General features: G+C 41.1%; 1 protein-coding gene across 10 annotated transcripts in view; it reads right to left on the bottom strand.

Annotated features, from left to right (window-relative positions):
- ROBO2 (roundabout guidance receptor 2) overlaps positions 1-26375 on the bottom strand; it is a 974141-nt gene that overhangs the window by 891832 nt on the left and 55934 nt on the right. For all 10 annotated transcript variants that reach the window (XM_069636436.1, XM_069636431.1, XM_069636432.1 and 7 more), the window contains exon 2: positions 2398-2724. In XM_069636436.1, the coding sequence (XP_069492537.1) occupies positions 2398-2724 (327 nt within the window). The remainder of the gene's footprint in view (positions 1-2397; positions 2725-26375) is intronic.

The following is a 26375-nucleotide window of genomic DNA, read 5'->3' as shown; positions in this document are numbered from 1 at the left end:
ATTAGGCTACACATACAGCTTAAAACTGCTGCTCAGCAAAGTCAGTCAATAAAATAGCTTGCAATCGTCCCAAAACACTGTCCTACCCCATCATATTGGGCCGGCCCTTCAGGTTTTGTGATATCATCCTGTGGGGCAAGTCACACCTGTACAGTTGCAGTTTAATCATCAGTTTAAATGTGTCAGTATAGGTCTAAGTGCCAATGTGATAAAAGTCGAGGGGATTCGCCATTACAAGCTTGTGTTGCCTTGTATTGCTCCGACCGACACGAATCAGGCCTGAGGGCAATAAGACAGGCAATTCATTCTCAGACAAGACAGGCCCACTCAAAAGGCCAGCATTGTGACAATAGAGACCTAACAATAATACAAATGGCAAAATATTTGTAAGCATGCACAAGCATATACTATATGATACATTATATGACCTTATCCTCCTAATATAGGGTGCTTTCAATTAATGTGAAATAGCTGGGCAATCATTAAACATTTCTGTTAAATTTGAACAGAAGAGAAAATACAAAGAATGAGACAATATTTTTTTACCTCAAATCTAGCCTTGATGCGCTGTTAACATAGCGCATTTCTTGGAAGTTATAGTTTGCCATTTCCCAATAGTGTTTCAACATCCAAGAACTGTTTTTACCAATAAAATATCTAAGTCCAGAACTACAGTGGTTATCTGGTTACGTGCATTGCAACATGAGCTCTTTGAGGATGCACATAAGTGATTTGACATATTAAATGTTTTACTTTATGTGACGTAGCAATCAGTTTCTTACAAAAGACCTGGATTTCCCTAGTAGATCCCTCTCCTTTTCTCCTCACATTGCTGTGCTTATCAAGAAGGCCCTCTTCCAACTGCATCTCCTCAGAGGTATTCTCCCTTTCCTCACCTTCCCCCAGAAGCTCAACGTCTCCAGAGTTGTGGTCCCCTCTAGGCTTAACTACTGTAGCCTCGTCCTTAATCTCCATTCATCCTCCCTTCAACCCCTTCAACTAATTCAGAATAGGATTGAAAGACTTATTCTTGGCCTCACACCCACCCATGGACCGCATCTCTCCAACCCTATTTTCTCTCCACAGGCTCCCGGTTGCTGCTAGAATTGATGCCAAGACCCTTTGCATCATCCACATGGCTGTCTGGTGCCTGGGACCCTGCTACATCCTTCTCTCTCTCTCTACAAACCTCCCTGCTAGAGCCCTTTCATCTGCTAGCTCTAACTCCTTGCAAATACTGTGCTTCTCTAAGCAAAGAGTGGGGGGCAGATGTCTCTCCTCTGCAGTAGCCTCCCTCTGGAATGGTCTTCCTGCCCTTCTCAGGCTTGAGCCAGATCTCCTTATGTTTCCCTGAAGCTCCTCAAGATCTTCCTTTTCTCCTCCCCCTTCTCTCGCACTCTTCTCTGTTAACTCCTTCCTCCTCCCTCTATGACAGGCTTCCTGGTTGCCTCTGAGTATTACAGGGTCCGAGGCCACCTTCCACCCAGTCCTATCATGCCCTTCCCCTCCTTTGCTTCCTGTGCTGACCGGCTCTTCATGGCACTTGCCCTTTGGCATCCCATAACATACGCACCCCACCCCTCATCTTTCCCTCCCACCTTATCGCTCAGACCTGCACCCCCCTTTTCCCTCTTCCTGTTTTACACTTGCACAATCTGAATGTCACAAGGCGTGGTAGGAGCGTTACAGTTTCTTTCTCTCATGCACCCCTCCTCCCAACCCCCCCCAAATTTTCTTGTGGTGCCTTAATACACTACTTGTTTTATAGGTGCCTTACGCATGTCCAATAAATAAATAAATAAAATGGGTGGCACAGGAACTCCATTTCTCTGGAGTATATGCTAAGAAACAAAAATAATGGTACATCCACGCAAAATGCATATTGTGCCTGATAGAAAATAAGTGTGTCTGAACATGCAGGTACACAGAATGAATGTTTGACCCAGTTACAGAATGCTAAAGGGCTGGATGTTATATCCAAGCTGCAAACATAACGCTAATGAGTGAACACAGAATTCACTCTCAAATACAATATATTACCTTGTACATCTCTGTCTTCATTGGCATTTATTAGCAACGATTTACACATGTTTGCATTTTGAAAGTATTCATGATACTGTATGGATGCATATCTTTAATCCTAGGTGCCTGATTTACAAAAACAGGTTATGGTGCTTTGTAAATCACTCCTATAATCTTTTGTTTTTTTTTTCTTTAAAAAAAAAGAAAAAGTCTAAGGACTTTCAGCATTACATTAGTTGAAAAAGCATACACTCACGTCTTTGTCATTATTAAAATAATGTTCTGAGACATACACTATCAAATCTATGGTTGCTCTTACTTTGAAGTTGACAACATGATATTAACGCTTCCTTGAGTAAAATAGAAATGACTTACATGCTACTTCCAGAGATGCATTTCGGCTCACCGCTTCACCGAGATAGTTCCTGGCTACACAAACATAGCTCCCTTCGTCCGGTTTGCTCCTGCGGCCATGTACAATGCGCAAGAAAAAGAGAGACCCACTGGGCAGCAGCATTCGGTGTGAGCGTGGGTCGTCTTTGTCGGTCTCCACTCTCTCCGCATCTTTATACCATTCGATCGTGGGTGTGGGTCTTCCTTCCGCTTTACAGTTCAGGGTTGTGGGCTCCCCTTTGGAGACAATCACATCTGAGGGATGTTCGACGATGCGGGGAGGAAAGTCTTCCTGCCGGAGACGAGATCCTAGAACATAAGAAATGAATGATACAATCAGTGAAATCATCTACCAGGCTGTACAATAGCCATAGATAGTCCTTTATTCTTAATGTGCTTTGGAAAGAGGAATTGGGTCTACTTGCTTCACACTCTCAAGGCTGTTGAATTACTTACAATTTGAAAAATGTGGTCTTAACCAAGTGAAACCAGTATCACGCGCAATCCCACCAAATTCTACAAAGCTGATCTACAAACCACTGCTCATCAAACAAAGTGCACACCAGCCATGCCAGGTGTCATTTTACTGGAACAATTGTGTGCTTACTTACAGCCTCAAACGAAATTCCATAGTAAACCTGATTATAATCCTTCCAGTATACGATCCACCTAATCCTAGCGTAACAGCTCAAATTAACACTAGATGGATATCTGTGCAGAGGCTGTAAACTGATAATCCTGTGTGTTGAATCGGAAAATACACTTAACACACCTCATACTTGGATCAAACACATTTCGTTCCTCTCTGCGCCCTGAATGAGCTGCTCGGAATGATGTTCCTCAAAATCAGGACATATCTGCTATGCTCCCGTTCATGCATTTGGAAAATAAAGGTTACAGCTGCAGCAGACAAAGTGATTGCACGTGTGTGAGCAATATAGAATGTTCTTGTCATCATACACCTCTGGATATGGACACTCTCTACAGTCAATAATCGCCTCATAAACAAAGTTGACCTATACACGTATTCAAATCACACAGGAAACACATGAATGTCGATACTCATGTGTATTCTGCAGTGCTAGTAACGTTTGTTGCCAAGCATGAAGGTGTTTGTATTTGTATTTTATTGTTCATTTATAACACACTTAATACCCGCAAGTGGTGACCAGGATTTGAACCTGTGTTGCTGTGTCAGTTTACTTCCAAGAGGAACATGTTGCCCCTGAGCTATGCTTCCTCCCCAAAGAAGAACCCCAGACTGACATTATATTTCAAAGAAGTGCCTGCACATTTATTAGGGGTGCATTGTAACCTTCACTATGAAGCCATTGTGATTATCAGTAGATTGCGTCCATCAATGAAGAAACTACAGTCCTCCATATGACTGTCGAGGAACTAAAGCTGAATGCATCTGCAATCAAATGCCAGCATGTTTACATTGAGTTCCAGTGGATACACATCTCCACCTTGGATTGTTGACACTTAGGGCACGATTTACAAACATGTTTTAACATGGGAAGGTCCCATTGAAAACATTTTTATAAATCAGGCGTGTAAATCAAGTGTGTGTGTTATAAAGCAGGCTTCTCCATATTAACCAGCCTTGTCAAGATCGATACCTTAACGCTCTAGTTACTGTGTTGCCCCTGAAAAAATGGTGTGTTAGGAGCAATTGGTACAATGCATGAAAAAAACGTCTGGTGCTTAACAGTTGTTTTACTAAATCAAGTCGTCTCAGACTCATCCTGGTAAGAGAATAAACACATTACTAAAAGTAATTAAGGGACATACTTCACAACCACACACTTGTGGCATGGATCTAAGCTGTGATGTGAAATAGTCATTGGGTTCTTCTGATTAAAATGACAACCTGATGATATACCATAAAAATCTTCTCAGACATTCTGTTATGATGTAGCAACCTGATAGTTGTCTCGGGAGCACAGCTCAGCGGCAAGACGACACAGAGCAACACAGGTTCGATTCCGGTCCGCGCTTAGAAACCTCTGGGTATTAATCGCGTTATAAATAACCTATCATATCATATCGTGGTGTCTCATGCCATACTCACTCTCTGTGTCCCTAAAGCTCAAAACTGAGGGAAAAAAAGTTGCCAAATTGTAATGTGGGTATAGATCGCAATGGGACATACGAAAGTGAACAAAGGGTGTACAAAGGGATAAGGGTAAAAAAGGGGGACAAGTGAGGGGTGATTGATGGGTGAGGAGGAGGGTTCCAGGAAAGAAACCTCTCCATTTTTTTTTAAAGGCAAACAAGATAATTCTCAAAATGAGGGCAAATTTAATGGGAAATTCACATTTATGAAATATAACCAGTTCATTAAATGCAAATCGGATGCTGTTCCATGAGGCAAAAAAATGTGACCTACTACGTGCCATCTGAATGACTGACTTTTCACACCTGCCGTGTAGGTATGCATGCAGAACACAGGGGTGCATGCTAGTGGGCGAGAGGAATTTAAGTCAGGCTAGTGCTATGCAGAAACAAAAGATATCGTCTGACTCTGTGCCACCTCATACAAGTTGGATTATGTCTTAACATTTCAATCTGATAATGGAACATAATTAGCTCACATGCCAAGTCTCAGTGAATTTCACATTTCTCTTCGGAATTTCAAAAGGCGGGATCAGATGTGTAGCATGGACTGGGACAGCGGCTGCCTGCCTCTACAGGGCATATCTAGGTCCTTGCAGGGAGGCATAGTGCATTCTTCCTGCTTCAGTCACCCTCTGGGAGTAAGGGAGCAGGTGGACCTCTGCATACTAATTAGTCTACAAGCCTAGCTCATACTTCTGTTACATCTTGGCCTATGAATAGAATCTGTCTCATGGGATGGGGAGGGTGTGGGGGCGGGGGAGTGGTCTGCCCCATAAGAACAGTGGGCGACTGCCCCATGGTGATCTGCCCCGAGAGAGGCAGATGTACTGTTCTGCAGCAGTAAAGCAGAACGAAAATATGAGGTGCGAGGGCTGGGCAAGAGCAAGCATTTGTGAACTAGGGTGGAAAAGGAATCGGGCAAGCTTGCCCTTCAAAAAAGTTGGAAACGAGGTGGGCTCACTCAACCTGTCATCCTTAAGACAAGTCGATCAATTAAACTCACCAGGGAGAAGTGCAGTGATTGCAACATGAAGCTCTGCATAGCAACATGATATTATTACGTTAGTATCACTAGTATTATTACTATATTGGGTGGGGGCACTCTTAGGGCAGGGAAGGATGCATCCGTTAGAGGCGAGGCTGTCTTCTTTGAGACATGAAAGCAGAGCATCTCAAACTTGTCTCCGACAGTGAGAGATGCTTGAATGAGCACAGATCAACACCGCACAGTGCAGACAAGTGCAAGCTATGTTTTTACTGCAAGGACATAGACATGCAAGCAGCAGAAATGGTACGAGCTTCACTCTTTTTCCAGCTATGCCACTTTTTCCTTCCATACACAATGTCCATGTTATGTTCTTTTAAAAATCCCCCACAGGTACTTCACCGGACAGACATAAGAAGCAATGACGCCCTTGCATTGCCGTACACAAGTGCACTAGCTTTTAGCAGCCGAATTAGCATCTTAAGGAGCAGGAGCCATTTATAGTGACACAGATGGGAAGTCATGGGTTATTCATTGAGGATGCTACGTGCAGGCCAAAGAACCTTGATAAATAACTCATGCTAAGTGATGCCTCTACGCATCCGTCCTGTTTTGTGATGTTATCAATGGTGAAATATACTTTCAAAGTTACACAACTAGAAGTAATAGTTATTTGAAAGAAGTTTCTTCCACTAGTTTGGAGTGGGCCTTCGATAGGCCAGCCTACTATTATAACCCTGTAGCCTGAAGGAGGGGCCATTTCTGTGGGATAATGACCCACCACCAAGTTATGGTGATATGATGAAGCCCCCTCCTGAGGCTTGTAAGGCTATTAGCACATAGTGATAGTTGCACTACATGTTTTGCAGTTTTGATGGTGAAGTAAAAACGTTACTAAGGGCCTCATTACACGGTAGGCGGTGGACCAAGGTGCTATTAGCACTTTGGTCCATGCCGGTAAATTACCGGCACTGCCTTGGCGGAAAGGGGAATTACCACCCTACTCCAAGGTTGGTGGGGCGGTAATTCCCCCCTTCCACCTTTGCCCTTCCCCATTCCCATTTTTGCCCCATAGGGCATAATGGGAATGGGGAAGGTGCTAATTACGGTACCGCAAATTTGCGGTGCCGTAATTAGCACCAAGGTCCCTTTGCGGAATGGGTTTTAATGCCCTCGTAGTATGGCGGTAAGGGCTAACGGTCACCGTTACCATTAACAGTGACCGTTAACCCTTACCGCCGTCCGTGTAATGAGGCCCTAAGTCAGTAAACGAATAGAAATGCTGATTTTAGAAATTAAACGTGTTTTTATGTGTAGTATTTAAATAACAAGGTTGTCTTGATAAGTTACATATTTTAATTGTGAACATGTTCTAACTGTAGTGCGCATACTATGATTATGCATTAGGTGTCAGGTCAAAGAAAATGTTTTCGTTATAGGAAAGTGAAAAAAATGTTTCCATATTTTAACTTTCTGTTTGGTGTGGTAAGAAGGGTGTTGAAATGTATATTTTAGTTCTTTCTTGGCTTTTGAAGCAAGAATGCTTATAATGCAGTCAATATCAGTAGTTATTGACCCCACTGCGAAAATTCTGTTTGGCATAGAGTAGCTCAATAAAGATCTCCATTTGCTAATATGGCTTAACTGATGGAAAGTCCTGCAAGGTCTCTCAGTGCAACAGGGTTTAGGTATCACTGTCACAAGACCAAACCTGAAGAAAAGAGATCCCTAAAGGCCTCATTACATGTAGGCTAAAAGCATTAAAGACAAGTGGGATTTTGAATACCTTATATTTAAAAAAATCCACCTATTTATACATTGGAATGGAATGGTATATTGATGGCCTCAGAACTTTGAAGGGATTGAGGGTATGGATTATTTACAGCATGCAATACTTTGTATGTACCCCTTCTGGTAGATTTCCCATGAGATCGAGGACTGGTGTAGGCAGCAGCACCAATCACATGGGAGCACCAATCACATGGGAGCAGGGGTCAAGGGTCAAGCCTTTAAAAAAGGTGGAGGGTCACCTGAAAAAGTCGGGGACTCCATCCACCTGCGCGTACCCTCGCCTTGAGCCCTGCTTGGGAAGTGTTTGGCTGGGTCAGCAATTCTTGCACGTGTGATTTAAGTGTGGTTGATCTCAAATGTTTGACGTTGCTCTTACAATCCGTGCGCTGTTACAACGCCCGATTTACCTAGCTTTTTTCAATGGCGTCTTCCCATTGAAAAACGCTTTTGTAAATCAGGCCCAAAGTCTTTAGAAACATCAGCATTGCTGCTTGTTTGCACAACAATGATCCGAAAGCATGATCCTCTTTCTACTGTGTCATATACACTTCGTCTTAAACAATGTTGTTTGCAACTATCAACTCCACACCATTTTATGTGTAAAAACACATACATGCACTTTTAACTATCAACACACATTCCGACCTATTGTCCAGGTCAATGCTTGTTTTCGTTGTTCAACGTCTTGGAGACTCTGAGATGTGTACCTTACACAGATCTTTTTTCATGCTAACCACAATAAATCACATGTTTATTTTGGACCTGGAATCTGCGATAATATGTTTAATCTTCCTCTTTTCCCTGGATGCATTTCTTAATTTGAAAAAATCAATTGCACAAAATGTGTCATGATTAGTTGTTTATTTTCAGACAAACTAGAAACCATATTGCATTCCCTGTCAAATGTGAACAACCGTTGTTAATTAATAGGTGCGAACATTCTTTTTTTCTTCTTGAGAAATAAACAGCATACGAAATGACGTTCTTTCAGCTAACAACATAGAAGTGCAATGAGAGGGGGGTGGTGCTTAGCCCCTGTCCCTATATGTGGCAGCCATGAGAGAAGCCTTCTGCTCGAGGTGTGCATAAGTGCAAAGGATGATGACAGAAACATGTACACACATGCGTTTGCGTGCAAGCAATGGTGAGAACGCGAAACTTTGATTAAAAAACATCCTTCTTCATATAAGTCCCACGTGTGAACTGTGCCACCAGATAAGCACTATTGCTTTCAGAAGTGCATTGGGAGAACATCACAAGAAAATGCAGGACACCATGTATTAAATCACGCAGCCAAACTTAAAAAGGGGCGGGCTTGATATGCCGAATCTCGACAGCTGTACACTTTCGTTTGTCTATATTGAAAATGGATGAAAACCATGTATTTAATTATCTAATTTAGAATGATGTCTCATGGGCCAGGGCATTCGTTTTTTACAACTAGATAAAGACCAGGAGTCAACATAAAACCGTAGTTCTGGCCTACACCAGACTAGAAAAAAAGAGGACAAGATATATTTTGGAAGTGAAATAGCATTACAGAATGGCAACGTTTTGCAAACAGCTGACTTTGACGAAGTCACTTCAGCGATAGGTGATGCCACTTTGGGTGCTGCAGTGCATGCGGCCCCGTCTCGATCTGTAATAGCAATGCATGCAATATTCCAATCATTAAAAAAAAAAACAAATACATATTCACTGATTCTACTGTAGAATAGTTAATAACGCATAGAAGAGAGTTTCCTTGAGTTCACATTTCAAATATATTTATATACATGTTTTAGCTTCCAAAGGAGGAAACACTATTCAGACTAGGGCTCCTCAGCTTGGTTTCCAAACAAAGGGAAGGCGTGAAAATATTCCCTGAGGTTCCAGAGGTTCCGGCGACTGGCGCGTTGCCATTGCGCCGCATGAGAGCGTGTCTGATGAAGCACGAGCCAGGATAGCATGGAGCCGGTGAAGCAATTGACTAGACTAAATGCCTCCTGGTGCTCTGTAATGCAAAGAGCCGGGTATTTACCAGTTCACCAACTTTATGGATACAGTATTTACCTATGTACACTGCTTCCCCTTCGCATATCCATTTAAATGATAATGATGCGTTCTGACTAGTTTGCACCATTCTCAGCTTAAAATAATTGACTATCAGTTTAGATTCCCATTCCACAACTGTCACGCTGTGGCGGAACAGCGTGACCAAGCAATGAAATGGATCCAACGATGAAAACCCAGACTGGTAATGTAATATGTTTCTTCCCGGCTGCAAAAAGCTGATATAAGCAAAGAAATAAGCTTTCACAGCAGTACAAGAAAATAATGGCGAGGCAGTAAATATTTAGCACCAAGTAAGGTTCATAAAAGTGCAGACCCCGATATTTGCGATATATCTTAAATCCTCCTTCTAGGACCTTGCATTCTCGGGCCTATGCAAAGTGTTCACAGAATTGCCATGAGGCGAGCAATTACAACATTTCTTTCACAATTGTTAATAATACGTTCCGACATTTTCTAACGATGTATTTATATAGCTGCGGACACAAAACCTTGCCAAATTCTCACAAACGTGCCATCTTAGAATCCAGACTTGCTCTGACATTTGGCGCAAAGCTACATGTCCTAGAGGATCAGAAAAATTCTATTTAAAAAAAAGTGAAACATAATAATTACATGAATTATCTAGAAACGATTGCATTGCAATTTTGCTTCATGAAATTTAAATTGTGAAAGTATTGTGGTGTCGCTACTTCACTCTCGTATTGCTAATATATTGCATACATTTTTGCATAGCGTTCTTGAAAGAACGGATGTCATCAAATATGTGTTTCTTCCAATTGCACCATTGAACCTTTGGTCTACTAGATCCAAAGTAAAGAACAATTTAAATTTAATTGCAACCCATGGTCATTTTATTTCATTGAAAGTAAAGTAAAAGTAAGTCAGCAAATTAACATGATCAGAGAAGCCACTTCTCAACACAAAATAAACCTAAGTACTTAGATGCTGTTAGGATTACGTCTGACCTATTCTTGACTTACACCTGTGGAGGTCTATTACATCTTCAAGTAACTCTGACTTATAAGTGACTTTATCCACTAATACATCAGGTGATAAGTTCGATTTACTCAGGATACATTTGTTTGCTAATCGAATAGCTCTCTCAAGTAGAAAATCAAGGGAAAGTCAGGAGTACTTCTTGCAACCTTTTTTGATTTTTCTTTTTAAATCAGGTCCATAGTGCATGCAATTACCATAACATCGCCAGAGCTCATTTTGGCATGAATTCGTTTTATTTTATTCAGGAAGAGCATTGTCATTGAATTCAACAGAGTGGTGTCCATTTGTAGATGTTACAGGACTTTCTTAGACTGTCAAGAGGGACAGCAGTCCTTACACATTAACAAGTATTATAGGCATAGCTCTTAGGACACAAATGAGTATTTAACATTTACAGTTAGTGTGTCACAAGTAATAATGCTCAAAGGAGGTGAGGGGAGGGAATGGGGCTTGGCTGTACAGCAATGTTAACAGGAGTGATGCAGGACTGGGGGAGTTTGGGGGTGTTCCTTCTGAGGAGTGAAGAAGGGCCTGACTGAAGTGGAGGGTCTTGAATTATTTTTGGAATTGCTTGAGAAAAGTGCTTTCATATGTTGACATGTATGAGGATTGCCATTCTGGGGGCTTAGACTGAGAATGCGTGCCTCTGGTTCTTTCTTTTTGTTTAATGCAACTGCTCTAGTGTGGCCAGAGACCGACCTACCGGGATGTGCTAGCTGCCAGAGACGGTGACGTTGTCTGACAGTTTGGTGGTGTCGTCCACCGTGTCAGCTTAGAATGTGATGGGTGTATGTTGGCATAACCAATGAATTTAGTTTATCTTAGAAGAATCACCAACAAATGGATCCTTTCTTTTCTCCAGCATGCTTGTTTTTATTAATTTATTTTACGTTATTTAAGTTCGACTTAAAATATAGTTTCAGTCTGGAAATCTTGTCACTGAAGGAAACACCTTAAAATAATATTACTTTTGGAACAGTAAAATATCCTTAAGAATATCTGCAATTTAGCATTGCTGTCATCCAGCCTTATTAGAGGATTATATGTTCCCCTTACTAGTCTGTAGTGGTCCACTCATAAAAGGGTAAGGGGTCTATTCTAGTCAATCTCTGGACATGGCAGAGATGGTTCAATGATGTATATAGTGAATGGGATGGGATATCAAACTTCACTCTCGTCCCAGTGCCCTTTGACACACATATTGGTGAATCTGGTTGAATTCCACTGTAAGATCATGGGTACGGTTGAGATTAATAATCAAAGCCACCATTGCCCTTTTGATTTGAATGGATTTGGCCTGATATTTCAAGCAGCACATAAAACTGGCCCACTGTTGAATATTTCAAAAAGCACAAGGATTGCACACACTGGTGTGGTAAACTCTGAGCCAGCGGGTACTTGAAGGAGTCAACATGTGCAAAATGTGCACACACATATTTCTGTCAGTTAATGTACAGGGCAGCAAACCTTATTATATGAATATCACCACAAAAAAATATTCTTTAAATGTATTTTGCCTTAAAAATAATAAAAAGTATATACATGTATGTACTGTTCATAAGCACCCGGCGAGGGTCAATGAGCTTGTTAGACGCAAGCTCATCGGCCCTCGCCCGGGCCTTAACTCGCCAAGAAGGATCTGAAGCCTCTGCTTCTCCACCACAGCATCCTGGAGTGGCCACCATAGAAAGGGAGAGGGACTACGTGTAGTCCCTTCGGCCATTCAATGGCAGCCATATTTTTGTTTACTTTTTTTCCCATTGGTTTTAATGGCCGACAGAGAGAGGAAGACAGGACTACATGTAGTCCCTTCTCACCAACCGCAGGCAGCCATTTTTTTTTCTAGAGCCGAGAAACTGTTGCAGTGCCATTTCTCAACTCAAGAAAAATTGCTATTAGTACCCCGGTACGATGTGCCAGGGTACTAATGGCAATATGACCCTCGGAGGAGGGGGGCATTACCGGTCGGGTAATGCCCCCTCCTCGGGTCATATTGCCTAATTAATTAATTAATCAAGGTGCCTATATCAAAGCAGGACCTGTGCTTATGTGGGAATCAGTGATGAATGAAAGAGTCTGCAGCGTGTTGAGGAGGCAATGGGTTTCTTCACTCTCGGTATGTAAGGTAGAGAACGTTGTTTCAATAATAAAATATATATATAGTATAATTTCCCTTTTGTGGACAATGCCCCTGCGTTGTTGTTGTTAAGCCTCAATTATATGATTTACAGTATTGTTTTATGGGGTGCACATGATAGTAAAACTTAGATATGCAAATGATACTCAAATTTAGTGAAGAATGTACTGTAGAGTTAAGAATAATGAGCCTAAAAAGAAGATTTATTTGGCATAGCTTTTTATGGTAGATTTAATGAGCAAAACAACCCCCTCAACCACACTGACCATGAAAAGAAACCTTATTTAATATCAAGAGACTGTCCTGTAATCTGTACTTTTTTTACATGTACATACAACACGTGAACACTGGTCTGTAACATTGAATATGTTTATTTAAAACGTAATAGCTTTAAATCATGCTGAAGCATCCAAAAACACACATTTAAGTCCCAGAGACGAAGATACGTTTCTCCCTTAGTCCATTAATGGTTAGTATAGCCTTCTGTGGTGTCCTTGAAAGCTATTGGAACCAGGAATGTGTGCAACATGTTTTTCTTAATGGGGTAAAGCTGTTAGGCTCTGAACACAACATGCTCAGAGCGCAAACAAATTACCCTCATTCAAAGAAAACATGGCCTCCATGGAAAATAAAAGGAAGCGCATTTACAAAGAAGATCCCCATTTTTACTTCTGTTGAGATGAAGAAGATCAACAGCAGAAGTGAAGGGGACACCCAAAGGGCAGGGGCACCCACCACCAAAACAAAGGTAATTGAATAAAAAGAAGTTAGACGGTATGGTGAGATTGTTTAGAACTTTGGCAAAAAAACAGCAGATGCTGTCCCCATTCTCGGCAATCTGATTGGCCTGCACACACCTGCTAGGCGCAGATGTCTGCTTTTTACCAGAGGTTTAACATACACCTGCTGGTAGACAGAAACAGATTCTGAGACATTTTTTAATGGCATGCTTTATTCTCATGCACAAAGTGGTTAATTGTCCATTCATATGAATTCACATCCAGGGCGTGAAGTGACACATTAAAGAAGGTTAATTGACTCATAAGACAGATCATCAATCTTTAATCGGTATTCACTAGTGCAAGAAACAAAAATATATATCCTGGGAAACAAATCACAAGTACATTTACTAAATTATTTCTTTAGAAGCAGACTGTCATATTGGTATTCATGTCAGGCACCAGCAATATTTTAATGTAACTAGCCTTGAGGAAGAGGTGGAGCTTTGGGATAGTAATATGTCTCAAATGCTTCTTTTGGAGGAGGAAAAGGCTAGAGGTGAAGATGGGGAAAGAAAGCAACAAGTGAAGTGGGGGAGTTGTGTGTGGGCTTGACAGCTTTTGGATAGAAAATGTTCAGTTTATTAGGAAATTTGACGGCATCTCACGAGATTACTGCAGTAGCATAGCATGACGAGCTCGGACAACCTTACCACTCAGACCGATTAGCACCACTCGGACAACAAATTGCAATATACTTACCATCAAACTACTCTTATCCCATACAACCACCATAACCATGCATGTAATTTACCTTCCACCACGCCCTCTGCTGTCATAAGAAGAGGACCTCTGACCCACGCTCGGCACAAACATCTAGCCTACTTCTAGAACCATCCTCCTTCTGAGTTTAACTTAGGTCTCAATGACTCTGAAGACACACAAGTTGCCTAAGTAGCCAATTCTCTCAGTGCCATTGGATTCGGGCACTGCAATATGGCTCCTACTCACTCCAAATGTCACACCGTGGATTGGATTGCTGAAATCAACTGCCCGATCTTTATCCTCTCCAATCTACCTTGCCCTTGACAGACCACCATGTTATCCCCTTCATAGTAGCTCCCATCCAACTACCCACACGCATCGCCCCGCCATGACACCCACGATTGCACGCAGCTCGCACAATCTGACCAAAGACTGAATTCTGCCCCTACTTGACACACTACAGTCTGAGCACCTACACCACTCTGATCTAGTTTCCATAGCCGATGTATACTCAAAAGCAATTAAACTTGCAGTTGGCACAATCGCCCACCTTGCATTACATAAAACCAAACCGACAACACAACTTAACTCGTAGTTCATTCCAGACCTCTCAGCGCTCCGATCCAAAAAACGTGAAGCTGAATGCAAATGGAGAAGAGCACCTTCTGATACACACAAAGTGCTGTTTGCAACATCAGCCAAGATATACAAACAAGCCATCCTACATGCCAAAGCCACCACATATAACACAAGATTCGCCAACGCCAAATCTAACACATGAGAGATCCTCTCCATCCTCAGAGAACTGGAATCCCCTTCTTCCCCATACCCAACCTCTTCAAATATGAGGCATGGTGTACTAAGATACAAAATGCCCTGTTTGACCAAATATCCAACCTTCACAACAAATGGAAGCAAAGAAAATCACCATCAGCACTAACTCACAAGCCCCCCACCCCCCACTTCATCCGGCCTCCTGCCTCAGTGCTACACCTCCACCCTTTTCAATGTAACCCTGTCACCCTAGCTGAGGTCTCCTCCATCTGGAAAGATCTGAAGCCATATAGATGCAAAGGAGACACCTGCACAGCGACAATCATCAAGGACTGTTCGGATGCCCTGTCCCCTTGTATCAGGTACCTTTTTTCAGGCTTCTTTCTTTGCTCGTTTCTTCCTTTTTGTGCTCCTGCAACTGTATTTTTGCAGTGCAAAGTCAGTGCAAAGTCACTTTGTACTTCAAAATAAACTATGCACTGACTTTGCATTGACTGCAGAAATACACTTTGCACATTTCCATGCATCAGGGTTTGTGTCGGCAGTGCAAAGTCACTTTTCAGCAGTGCAAAGTTGCATTAACAGTGCACAAAATTCTATGAATCGTGCCCTAAGATTTTCTTTTTTTTCTTTTTAGGTTGAGGCACGCAGTCTGGCCTTTCATCCATTTTTCAGAATGGAGAAATAAAACATATCACCAACGTGTGATGGGTATAATTGATTTTTTCCTAAAATATAGAAAGTCATAACTAATCAGAGATTCAAGCACTTAACTAACGTATTAACGCACTAGGTAATCCAAAACCACGATTTAATGCTAATTTGCTTAGTTAAAGAGAGTTTTTGCCCTGTTATCAGAACCGATTATAAAAGAGAGAGTGGACTAGAGGTGAGATTTTGTCGTCTTTTCTCTTTAACTAACTAAATGACTGAGGTACTAATTAACATTATGGCATTGATAAATGGACAAGGAGATTAGGGATACACTCGATATTCAGGTCTCCCCAGATGGACTGTCAAAGTCACATTAATTCCCATCTCATTGGAGCATCTGCTTCTCCCATAATCCACTGCCCCTTGGTACCAGCAGCCCAAACTCTTGTGACTCAATTCAATTTATATCAATCTAATGTCTTTTAATCCAATTTGTATTCCAATCTACCAGCGTCTAATCACTTAAATCTCGCGCCTCCATCTGGTAAATTCTCTTTCAAAATTAAGAAGCAGATGCCTTTGCAATTGTTTTCCACAGCCAGCCTAATGATGTCCCTCACAGTAGCCCCAACAATGCCTTGAATATGTTCGTGCCTTTCCACAATTGGGTGCTTAGTTACAGACTTTACCATGCGGGAGGGCCAGTTACTGTGCCGGTCGCTGATTAATTTGCACAAGGCGGTAGTTGAGGGTGCTTGGGAAATAGGAACATGTGGAAATACACATATATACATAGTCACACATGAAGCAAATTTCATACCCAGCGACTACAGTGAACTGCAGTGAAACTCAACACCATTTAAAACTTTTAGACTGGATACCCGCAGCTATTTTTTCTCATAGTAGCAGGACAGAGGCTGCTTCCATTAAAGCCTTCAATTAATGTATCACTTGTCAGATTAAATTGAATTATTTCCCCTTTAAAAGAAAACCTTATTTTCATAATTGTATATTACATTGTATGACAAGCAATAAACCTACTGGCCGGTGGCTATTACCGGGTTGTGGATTGCGCGCTCCTGCGGTAGCGCAGTCATAACTCATAGTGGGTGCGGTAACTGAAGGCTTTTCCTTTAAATATGCCGAACATTCCCGAACAATGTCTCTAATTTGCGTAGGTTAAGGTAAATTTGCTTACTCAAGAGAGTTGAAAAAATAGTGCGGGGCATGGAGAAGAATAACAATGTTTCAGATAGGTTATCTGCGTTCCCCTACATACATATGTGTACACCTGTTGATGAATTATTAATATAGGTGTTTGTTACATTTCCCTTTAACAAATAAAATATACATTCATGCAGATTCAATAGGTTTATGGATTGTTTTGTAGAAACGCGGCAGTGTGAGGTGCGTGCATGTGTGTATCGCTGTATTGTTGTGAAGTAATATGGGCCCAAACATGATGAAGCATATTATGACACTACATATGCTAGCCTACTTGGAGCTATCCTCTCAGTTTCTATCACACCATGTGATAACAGGAGGTTTAGGGATTAACAAAAGTTCAGATTTACACGGGTGCCCAAAAATACTGGGGCAAATAGGCTTTTCTCAAAATCACACACAAGACTACCGGTAGCATGTTCTTGAGGCTGCCATCTAATTATGCTTATTAACATTCTATTAGAACAACAATTCCTCTTGCGCATTCATATCACTGATGGACGACCCAATCTCGTATGCACACAACAAAAAAAACAGTTTTGTTAAAATATATATACTTATAGCAGCAGTCTGCAACCTGTCACTCTCCAGAAGATAAGGACTATGGCTCCCTTGATCCCACACCGCTGTCTAATTTGGTTAGGGCTGATGGGAGTTGTAGTACAAAACATCTGGCGAGCCAAAGGTCACAGACCGCTGCCTTAGACGAACATGCAGATAGTATGAGTAAGTTGGTATACCTAGGAACGGAAGTCAGGTCCTCGTTATAATGCCATGTGACTAATTAGAGCACATTTGAGTCTCAGGAACAAGCACAGGGGGACTTTTGTTGTGAATGTATATGTCTACGCTGATGGGCAATTCAGGTGGTTAAGGACCAGCAGCCTGAATTATTGTCCAAAGTGAAGGGACGGTAGACAATGATAGTTCAGGGACCTCAACAGAGCATTCTAGTTGCTGTATCTGGCTTTATCGATATTAACATCGGCCAGGGGGGTGAGTAGCAAATGTGGGATTTTTTTTTAACACAAACCGACTTCTCTGTGATTCGTGTGCATAACTGGAACAAAGATGACTAAAAGGTTTTTTAAAATATATAATATGTCCTTGGGTGTTTTCCAGGTGCTAGAACCAAAAAGGGATGGGTGGAAGGACTTGAAAAAATCGGAACCACTGGCACTGCTCTGGGCAACCTTAGACACCACCTTTTTGTCAGTCTGTCTGTGCCATTGCTTAAGGGGTCCAGCCACATGAAAATAAATGGGAGTAGCCTAGCCTGAACTGCTAGGCCAGGTCCCCTCTACACGGAAACACAAGCAACCACAGGCATGTTTCTGCCTTGAGCATCTACACGGAAACACAAGCAACCACAGGCATGTTTCTGCCTTGAGCATATGGAACCATATTTGCATATGGCTGGACCCCTTTTGCAATGGTGCAGATGGGCTAAAAAACGGCAATGTAAAGGTTGCCCAGAGCAGTGCCAGTGACTCAGATTTATTCAAAACCCTCCATCATCACTTTTATGGTTATTATAGTGTGTCTCCCTGTGTGAGAGAGGGTATGCCGGGACGTGGTTCCCTTGCTCGCTGCACCATAGGGAAACCAAGCTGCACCTCACTGATGAGGTCCAACAAGGCCGAAACATGTCTGGGGTTGCTTGTGTTTCCGTGCAGAGGAGTCCTGGTCTAGCAGTTCCGGGCTGAGCTGCTCCCATTGGTGGCAGTACCTGACTGATTTGCATTTGGCTGGACCTCTTTTCCAATGGTAGAGACGGGCTAAAAAAGGTGGTGTGTAAGGTTGCCCAGAGCAGCGCCAGTAGTTCCAATTTATTCAAAAGCTTCCACCCATCACATTTTGGTTAGTTTTCCAGGCACTGGCATAATGGCACAAAATGGCCATATGATAGAAACAGCTGGGCAAGAAGTGTGAAACATTGGGCATGTGATAGCAGTGCCTGGCACATGCTGTCAATGTACATACATGAAAATAGTAGTTGATAGAATACTTATTGTTATAACACCAGTAGTGTGATAACATGTCCACTACACCAGTTTGCATTTACAGCTGAATTTAAGTGATTACGTCTCAACAGACTCTTTAGAAATAATAATGACAAACCAAAGTAGTCAAAATAACAAGCAAATATCCATGGAGCTCTTAATACTCTGAAACCTAACATTCTGTTGGATGTACGCCATGGAACGTGCCACTCGGGTGCCAATATTCCATGAAACCAGTATCCCTGCTAAAGTGATAAATGGCTGGGCTTGCACTACGCGAATATGGCTGTCTTTTTAATCTACTATCCCGTGTACCGTTGTTTTGATGAACATTATATTCTAATGTACAGACAGTGAACATGTTTGGTTTAAGGTATTCGCTGTTATTCCTAAAAGTGGTCATTTGGAATTCATAGTCAGGGTGATGATGTAAAAACATGGTTTCGTTTTCATGCAAAAGGCACTTGTCTACAAGCATCTACATATCAATGTAAAACATGCCCAATAAATATTGGCAGCCATGAACAACTAGTAAACGGGCTAAACAAGAGTCCCTTTTCTCTTTCAAACGTGGACACAATACAAGCAAGGATGAGCAGCAGAGAGAGGGATAAACAAGTTAATTAAATGTTTAAAGTTTTAAATGATGGAGAAGTGGAGGTTTGGGGATTGACAGGTTGATGGAAAGTGGTAGGGCGAGTGTGGGAAGTAGGCACAGAGTGGAAGGAGTGGTTAGTGCCAGCTGATACGATGCATGAAATGCAGGCTACCACTACTGGTTGCATCCCATGATGAAAGCTCTGCCATAGGCTGCTGCCCCACCTGGTTGGTACTGGTTGGTACTGGTTGATTCTGCAAAATCAGAGCAGAGTATTGTAAGCCTGACACATCCGGGCAGTGCAAGCTCTATTTGCGTGTAAAGCAAGCTGTAGTTTAATCTACTTTTAGCAGCTCAGAAGAAGTTCAAATATTTGATAGTTTTCGGAGTAGGACTGAATAAAGCACATTTCATGTCGTGAGCTTATCTCATATCTAAATTAAAAAGGTTGCACTTGGAATATTTCATAAATTGAACCATTTCTTAAACAATTTGGTGTTAGTCACAGATGTGCAATGCCACATTAAACAGTAAATTATATTAAGTGGTTTTTCTAAGCTGTTTATAAGTGCACGCTAAAATGTTAACTAACCAATTAGTAGGATTATCTGAAGTATAAAAATCACATTTCAGTTCCTTTGTGAAATACAGCGGCAATCACTGAGTTAACCGTTCACTTTCTGATCCGATAATGAGGGCAGTTTATGAACTGATATGTGAAAACCTCTGCAGATATCCTAGAATTCTGCTGCTCCCCATCCATTTGCATGTGGACGACACACATATGGTATTCAGGCTGATCGGCACTCTAGACAACCCCAATATCATGTGTGCCTTGGATCCTTGCAAGATCGGTTGTTTGACAATCTGTGCTTGACTTTCGCAAAGTCAGGAATTGCTTTCACAGGGTGAAATGGAACCTCTCTTGTGCCCTTCAGTTATACTCCTTCCATGGCACTGCTCTTGTCCGTGTCACTAAAGACAAAAACCCAGGTGTTTTATTCTACCAAAAGCTGTCTTTTTACAGACAGTCCAAACAGGTATCTAAAACCTGTCATCCCACCTTCACATGCTAAAACACATCTTGCCTTGCTGTTACCTGCAACCTAAGGTGGAAGTCGCCAGTGCAGTTGTGGTGCCAGGCTAAACTATTTCAACAGTCTGCACTTTAGTCTCCCCAAGAACCTTGTCCACATTCTGCCCCATCCTCAAAATAAGGCTGGCTGGCTGGTGCTAGGTCTTAAAACCATGAATCTCATCACACCTGCCCTGCAACATAAGGTGAAAGTCGCCAGTGCAGTTGTGGTGCCGGGCTAGACTATTTCAACAGTCTGCACATTAGTCTCCCTAAGAACCTTGTCCACATTCTGCATCATCCTCAAAATAAGGCTGGCTAACTGGTTCGAGGTCTTAAACCAATGGATCTCATCACACATGCCCTGAAGACCTCTCATTCCCTTCCTTTGAAATAAAGGATTTATTTCAAATGTCTTTTAATACTACAGAAAAAGGCTATGGATGGCAGTAGTCCCTTTTACCTTTGATCCTTTACTATAAAACATAATCCTCCCAATTTGCTCAAGATCATGAATCAAGAAATAGAATCCTCCCCAGACCCAAAAATAAACTTCAGCAATGATTCTCGCTAACAGAAGTTGGGCCTAAGGTCCAATTGCTCTAGTGCTCTCTGGAACAGATTAACTCTACATATCATATCTCAATAAAGGCTCCTCAAATTATGAAACATGGTCCGAAATCACCTATTCCAACAAGTGTACCTTGCCTTCCAATGGGATTTGGCCCTGTCACTCTTCTTGGACGGTTTTAGGTCTCATCCTACCACTGCATTTACTTTCCCTATATTGTAGTCAGTTTCTATAGCTGTAACATGATGTGGCACTTTCCTCATTCTATACTCAAAGCATTAAAGTGTTTTGTGGCCACGACTCTCCTCATTCTTCCTTCTGCCACAGATTTGAATTTTCCAAGAACGCATAACAACATTTTTGTGCCCCTCAACCTCTTTGTCTTTCCCGCCATATCCACTTGTGGTGACACTAAGCATTCTTCATATTGTGGCTGGTTCAACATCAATGCATAATAAATAAACAAATACTAATCAGGGGTGGACCTTTGAAATTACTGAAATGTATAATTTGACTGCATGGTGTATCAATATTAACATTATCATGTACTCATTACAAATGATTTAACCTGGGGACATAGGAAGAAAGAGTATTACAATGACATTTAAAAAAGGTTGGTTGTTGTCCATGTGCACACCATTACATGCTTTGCAATCTATACAATGGTACGGATGGTCAAACACAGATCTGTGACTTAGAAATCTGTTGACCACATTTTCTGTTCAGTGTTACATAATTTAGTACTAACCGGAGAACAATTATTTTTCTTACAATTATAATATCACTGTTTTAAGGTTTCAGTGTGATGTTTGGTAAATTATTGGAAATAAAAAAATAATAATAATAAAAAAAAAGCATGACATACTGCCGTTCACATAGACAATTCAAGGCCACTACATAGGTTTATTCTACTTTTAAAGTGCCCTATGATCCCAAGAGTGACACTTGAATGCAAACATAAAGTGAGGTTTCATCTAAACTGAAAGAAAATTGCAACTAGATAGGATATAACTTTAAAGACACATATTTTGGAGAAAGAAATGCTGAAAATGGCCAATACCAAATATAGTGGGAACACATTTTTTCTCATGAAACATACCAGCTATAATAGTCCATTTTATAATATTGAGACACTACTTTGCATATTAAAACAAGGATCTGTGAATGTTATGTCATGACTTTTGACATTATTATGGGCACACTTCTATATTGTAGCCCCATGTTTCATTGAAAGACCCAGCAAAAATGAACATGTCTTTGATGTCTATGAGCTTGTGATCTGACAAACAAACCGAGGGGGTCAAGAAATAGATGACAGACAGAGAAGAGACAGTTTAGTTTTAGCTGATTAGAGCACCAAGGAGGAGGTCAAGAGTACTGGAAATATGCAGCACAGAGAATGAAGCAGCGCTAAAGCCCAACAGTGCTGTGGTTCTGAGAGACCAGTTGGAGCATGACCCACTGATCTGAAGGCAACCAATAAGGCCATTAAGTCAAGGAGCAACTCCAGAAACGGTGAGCAAGTGACAGGTGGAGAGAGACAATCACAGCCTTGTGAACAAGATCACAGTGGGAGAGATTGCTAAAAGCAAAGGAGAAGTTTTCCCAGAAGCAACCCTTATAAACCGAAGGAGGGATAGTTGGAGAGAGTTGACAACAAGATGCCAGTAAGAAGGGATGAATACAATCAGGAAGTCCAGAAACACGAGAAGTGTGTTGAGGATGCGAAACTGAGAGAAGACGCTGAAAGAGACATGGAAAAACGTTATATAAAACGACACAGAATGTGAGTTCAAGGGCTGGTTATTGAGAGAAGATGCTGAAAGAGAAGCAGCACCTTGCATAATGAGAGGTGTTGTTTTAATAATTCCAAATGACTAATTCAGTACGGCCAACAATCTAAGACAACAAAAGAGAAATTGCATTCTGTGGATTGAAGTTCCAATCTTGCTAAACATTAGCACAGTGTCTCTGATAATGCCAAGAGACACAGATATGAGTCGATAGATGGAGGTGTGCGTTTAACACTCCAAAACCCTAGTAGAGCAGCGCTGACACAGACAAGACAACCCAAAAAGAAGTCCACACTGCCCATTGTACATCTCCAAATCCTAACACAGTGGCGTGGGCAAATACAAGAGAAAGAAAGAAGAAATCCACATTCAGAATTGTGGTCCTAGCACTCCCAAAAGCCCATTTCCAATGTGTTCAAAAAGCTAAGATAGCCAAGGCAGAACCACATCATATGAATTGCGCTTGTAACACTCGAAAACTTCTAGTGATACTGGTATAACCAGTAGAACCTGATAGACCTTTCACTTTGGGATTAATAACTCAGTGTATCCAAAAGCCCAGCACTTAAAAACAATGAAAGCAAATGGATAATCAATTGTTGTCACATTACCTACTAATTGAATATTGGCAATTGTATTGCAAACATTTCACGAATGGAGCATGCTGACCCCGAAAGGCAAAAATGACAAGTACAGGATTGGATGTTGAGAACTGTGGTTTAGATACTCCTAGAGTATGCGACCAAGTCACAGACCAGTGAGAGGAACACCGCATAGAAATCCAAAGAGTGACTGTAGTGGCTCTAACACTTTGAATTAAACAAACTTCAGGGGGAGCAGCTAGATGATGTGGAACTGTATGTGAAAAGCTGTATGATCGAATTTCTGAAAGGCCTAATGATTTGGAGCAGAGGCAAAAACTACTTTGAAAAACCAAGAGAGTAGTGGAGCAACTTGAAAAATAATACATTGTGAGTGAAACTAAATGATAGACCTTTTGTCTACATTTCTAAAAGAAAGCCTGTTGTCATCACTTAAACATTCTAATCCTTTTACAATCCTCTTACTGGTTCCCAATTGTCCATTAATGTTGATTTCCCTAACGTTTGTTGCATTACAAGGGGGCTATGTGGTACCAGATCAAAAGGAACAGTTGCGTTGTTTGAGTATCAGCATAAGGGACCCTTGGGAAACCACAATTTCAAAAGAAATAGCAAAATCGTTGATTTTCTGAGGTTGCTGATATGTATAATAGTAAGTGTAGTAGTACTGATAACATCCCACTTAGAAGCATACCAAGTCAACTAATTACATTTCTGGATAGTGCTGCTGCATTGGTAAATATTGCATTCCCAATGTGATGCTGCCCAGTGGGCAACAGAACAAACAAGGGAAGAAAGCACAGACATATTCGAATTATTGCAGAATATTGTGCAATAATGCTATATCGGTGGTTTGAGATTGTCTGTATTTTAACTTTAAAATTAGAATTGTACTGTGAATTGTCCAATGCTATATATTTGCTGCAATTGAAATATGAACACACACATGTACTTATTAGCAAGAAGATGTTGAGAATACAAGATCCTGTGTCATTCAAATGAAAAACGACCAAGAGGTTCATTTCATGTCACCCATACCTGTCTGTTTGCAAGACAGAATGTATAGTTCTGTTCTAAGAACATGCTTTAGGCCATATCAATTGCAGCAATACAGTAAAGATAATGACACAATCTATTGATATACTAAGTACAGGAAAACTTCAGATTTCAGCAAATCAAATAGATAAGTGAAAATGCAGTGTTGTCATCACATAGGGCACTCTGGTGTTTGTGATAAGTTTCATGCTTTGAATAGCTTGCAAAGTCAAATATTAATCGATTGGCAAATCTGGGTAACAGGCATTGCTATCAAACCGGTGCTATCAGACCGGTGGTGACACATTTCGATATATGATATACTTTTGTTTCTTATGTATTGTGATACAGTGTCATATTTGGTTTGTGGTCACTTTGTGTGTCATGAATGCTCCCAGATCTATATTTTCAGAGGACTGGGAATCGTGTTACTGTCGAGGATGTAGTCCTTTACCAAAACACACATCATGGATCAGATAGCTATTTAAAATCCATCCAACATTTTTCTGGTCTTCATACGTTGATAAATTGTGAAAGAGTACTCAAAAATAGTGTTTTTGTGGGCTGAGTTGCCATTATTGACAAACACCAACATCACAGGTGAATAAAACATAATGCAAGCTTATTTCTGTATTTCTGTAGGTGACAAGTAGTCAGGTGAATGACATTGACACCAGCTTGGTGTGTCCATGTTCAACTTTTCAGGCCAGGTTATCAGATATCCTATGATATCTCTAATAAAAAAAACAAATTAAAAACAAAAAACTGATATAGTATATAAAACTTTGCAGGGGCTTAAGCAAGGGGTTAAATGGACTTCATTAAGGCCCTCGCTTTGCTCGGGCCTATAACTATGGGCCTTGGGGCATTACCTGAGTCGGTAATGCCCCCGCTGCTCGGGGCATATTGCTTAAGTGTGCGATTTAAAACCCTACTCTAAGGTCGTATTTAAAGTTAAACTAAGACTGTGGAACTTAAACACAAAGTTCTGGGCTATACCCAGTGTGGCAGGCCATAGTATGGAAATCGATGATAGTCCTGAATTCCATACACTCATGATATTTTCCTTGGTCCTATTTAAGGAAAGGCATTTAAAATGGATAAAAGCCTGTATACCACCAGTGAACTGGTCAGCTTGGTTGCACTACAACGCTCCAACCTCCTATCTCTCTCTAGTTGGACCACTCAATATTCTGTCATTAGAAAAATAGCAACATAGCTGGATGTTGTAATTAGATATAAAAAGAGTATGTATAACCATTTTCCAATCTATACACAATTACATCAATAGATGAACAAATATTGTCCAGAGAAACATTTAAGATCCATCCAGACCAGATTTGTGACACTTAGACCATGGACTCTTTATAATAGTAGTATTAAATGAATGCTAGTAAACACATCTTCGTTATGTTCTAACCATCAGAAACTGCTCACAGGCTATGATAGTAGGTTGAGGTCCAATTTTTTTAGGAGTGTTTAGCAAGTAGCTGTATTCAACATAACTACACATTTCCCTTACTCTAGCGAGCCCTTTTCTACTTTGATTAAACAGGCCTATTCAATGCTTGGTTTAACATAAGATTGTCACACCTAGATTAAGGAGAAATGTAAGGGGACTGTGTTCATTCATGATTCTGATCTTAGTTTCTAAGGAAAGAGGCTGAAAGTTTGAAAATGTCTGACTACAATCGAACATCCTAGTTAATAGTGTGAGAACAGGTAATGGATTTTAGCTACTTGGATAGGGGTTGCTGGGGGCTTGGGCATCCTCTTTGGAGTCATTTTTAGGAATATCACTTCTATTTCATCAGCAAAACGTTATGATCTGGCCACGTTTCTATTCTGTTTAAAAATATTTGACCAGCTTGCAAATAGTTTCATCTGCCACAGTCCATTTCCTAGTTCTCAAGACCATTGGAGGACTTTGAAACATAATTACTTGCAGCATTAGGAGCTCAGCATAAGGTGTATTCTGTTACAGTGTAAGGTGTTTTCTGTTATGGGCATTTAATGTCTTACTGGATTACAGAATCTGGGACATGATATAGGAAGTCAG

This window comes from Ambystoma mexicanum, chromosome 7p (assembly GCF_040938575.1).
Source record: "Ambystoma mexicanum isolate Mex_15411 chromosome 7p, UKY_AmexF1_1, whole genome shotgun sequence".
Classification (NCBI taxonomy): Eukaryota; Metazoa; Chordata; class Amphibia; order Caudata; family Ambystomatidae; genus Ambystoma; species Ambystoma mexicanum.
This window is presented reverse-complemented; position numbering and strand designations above follow the sequence as displayed.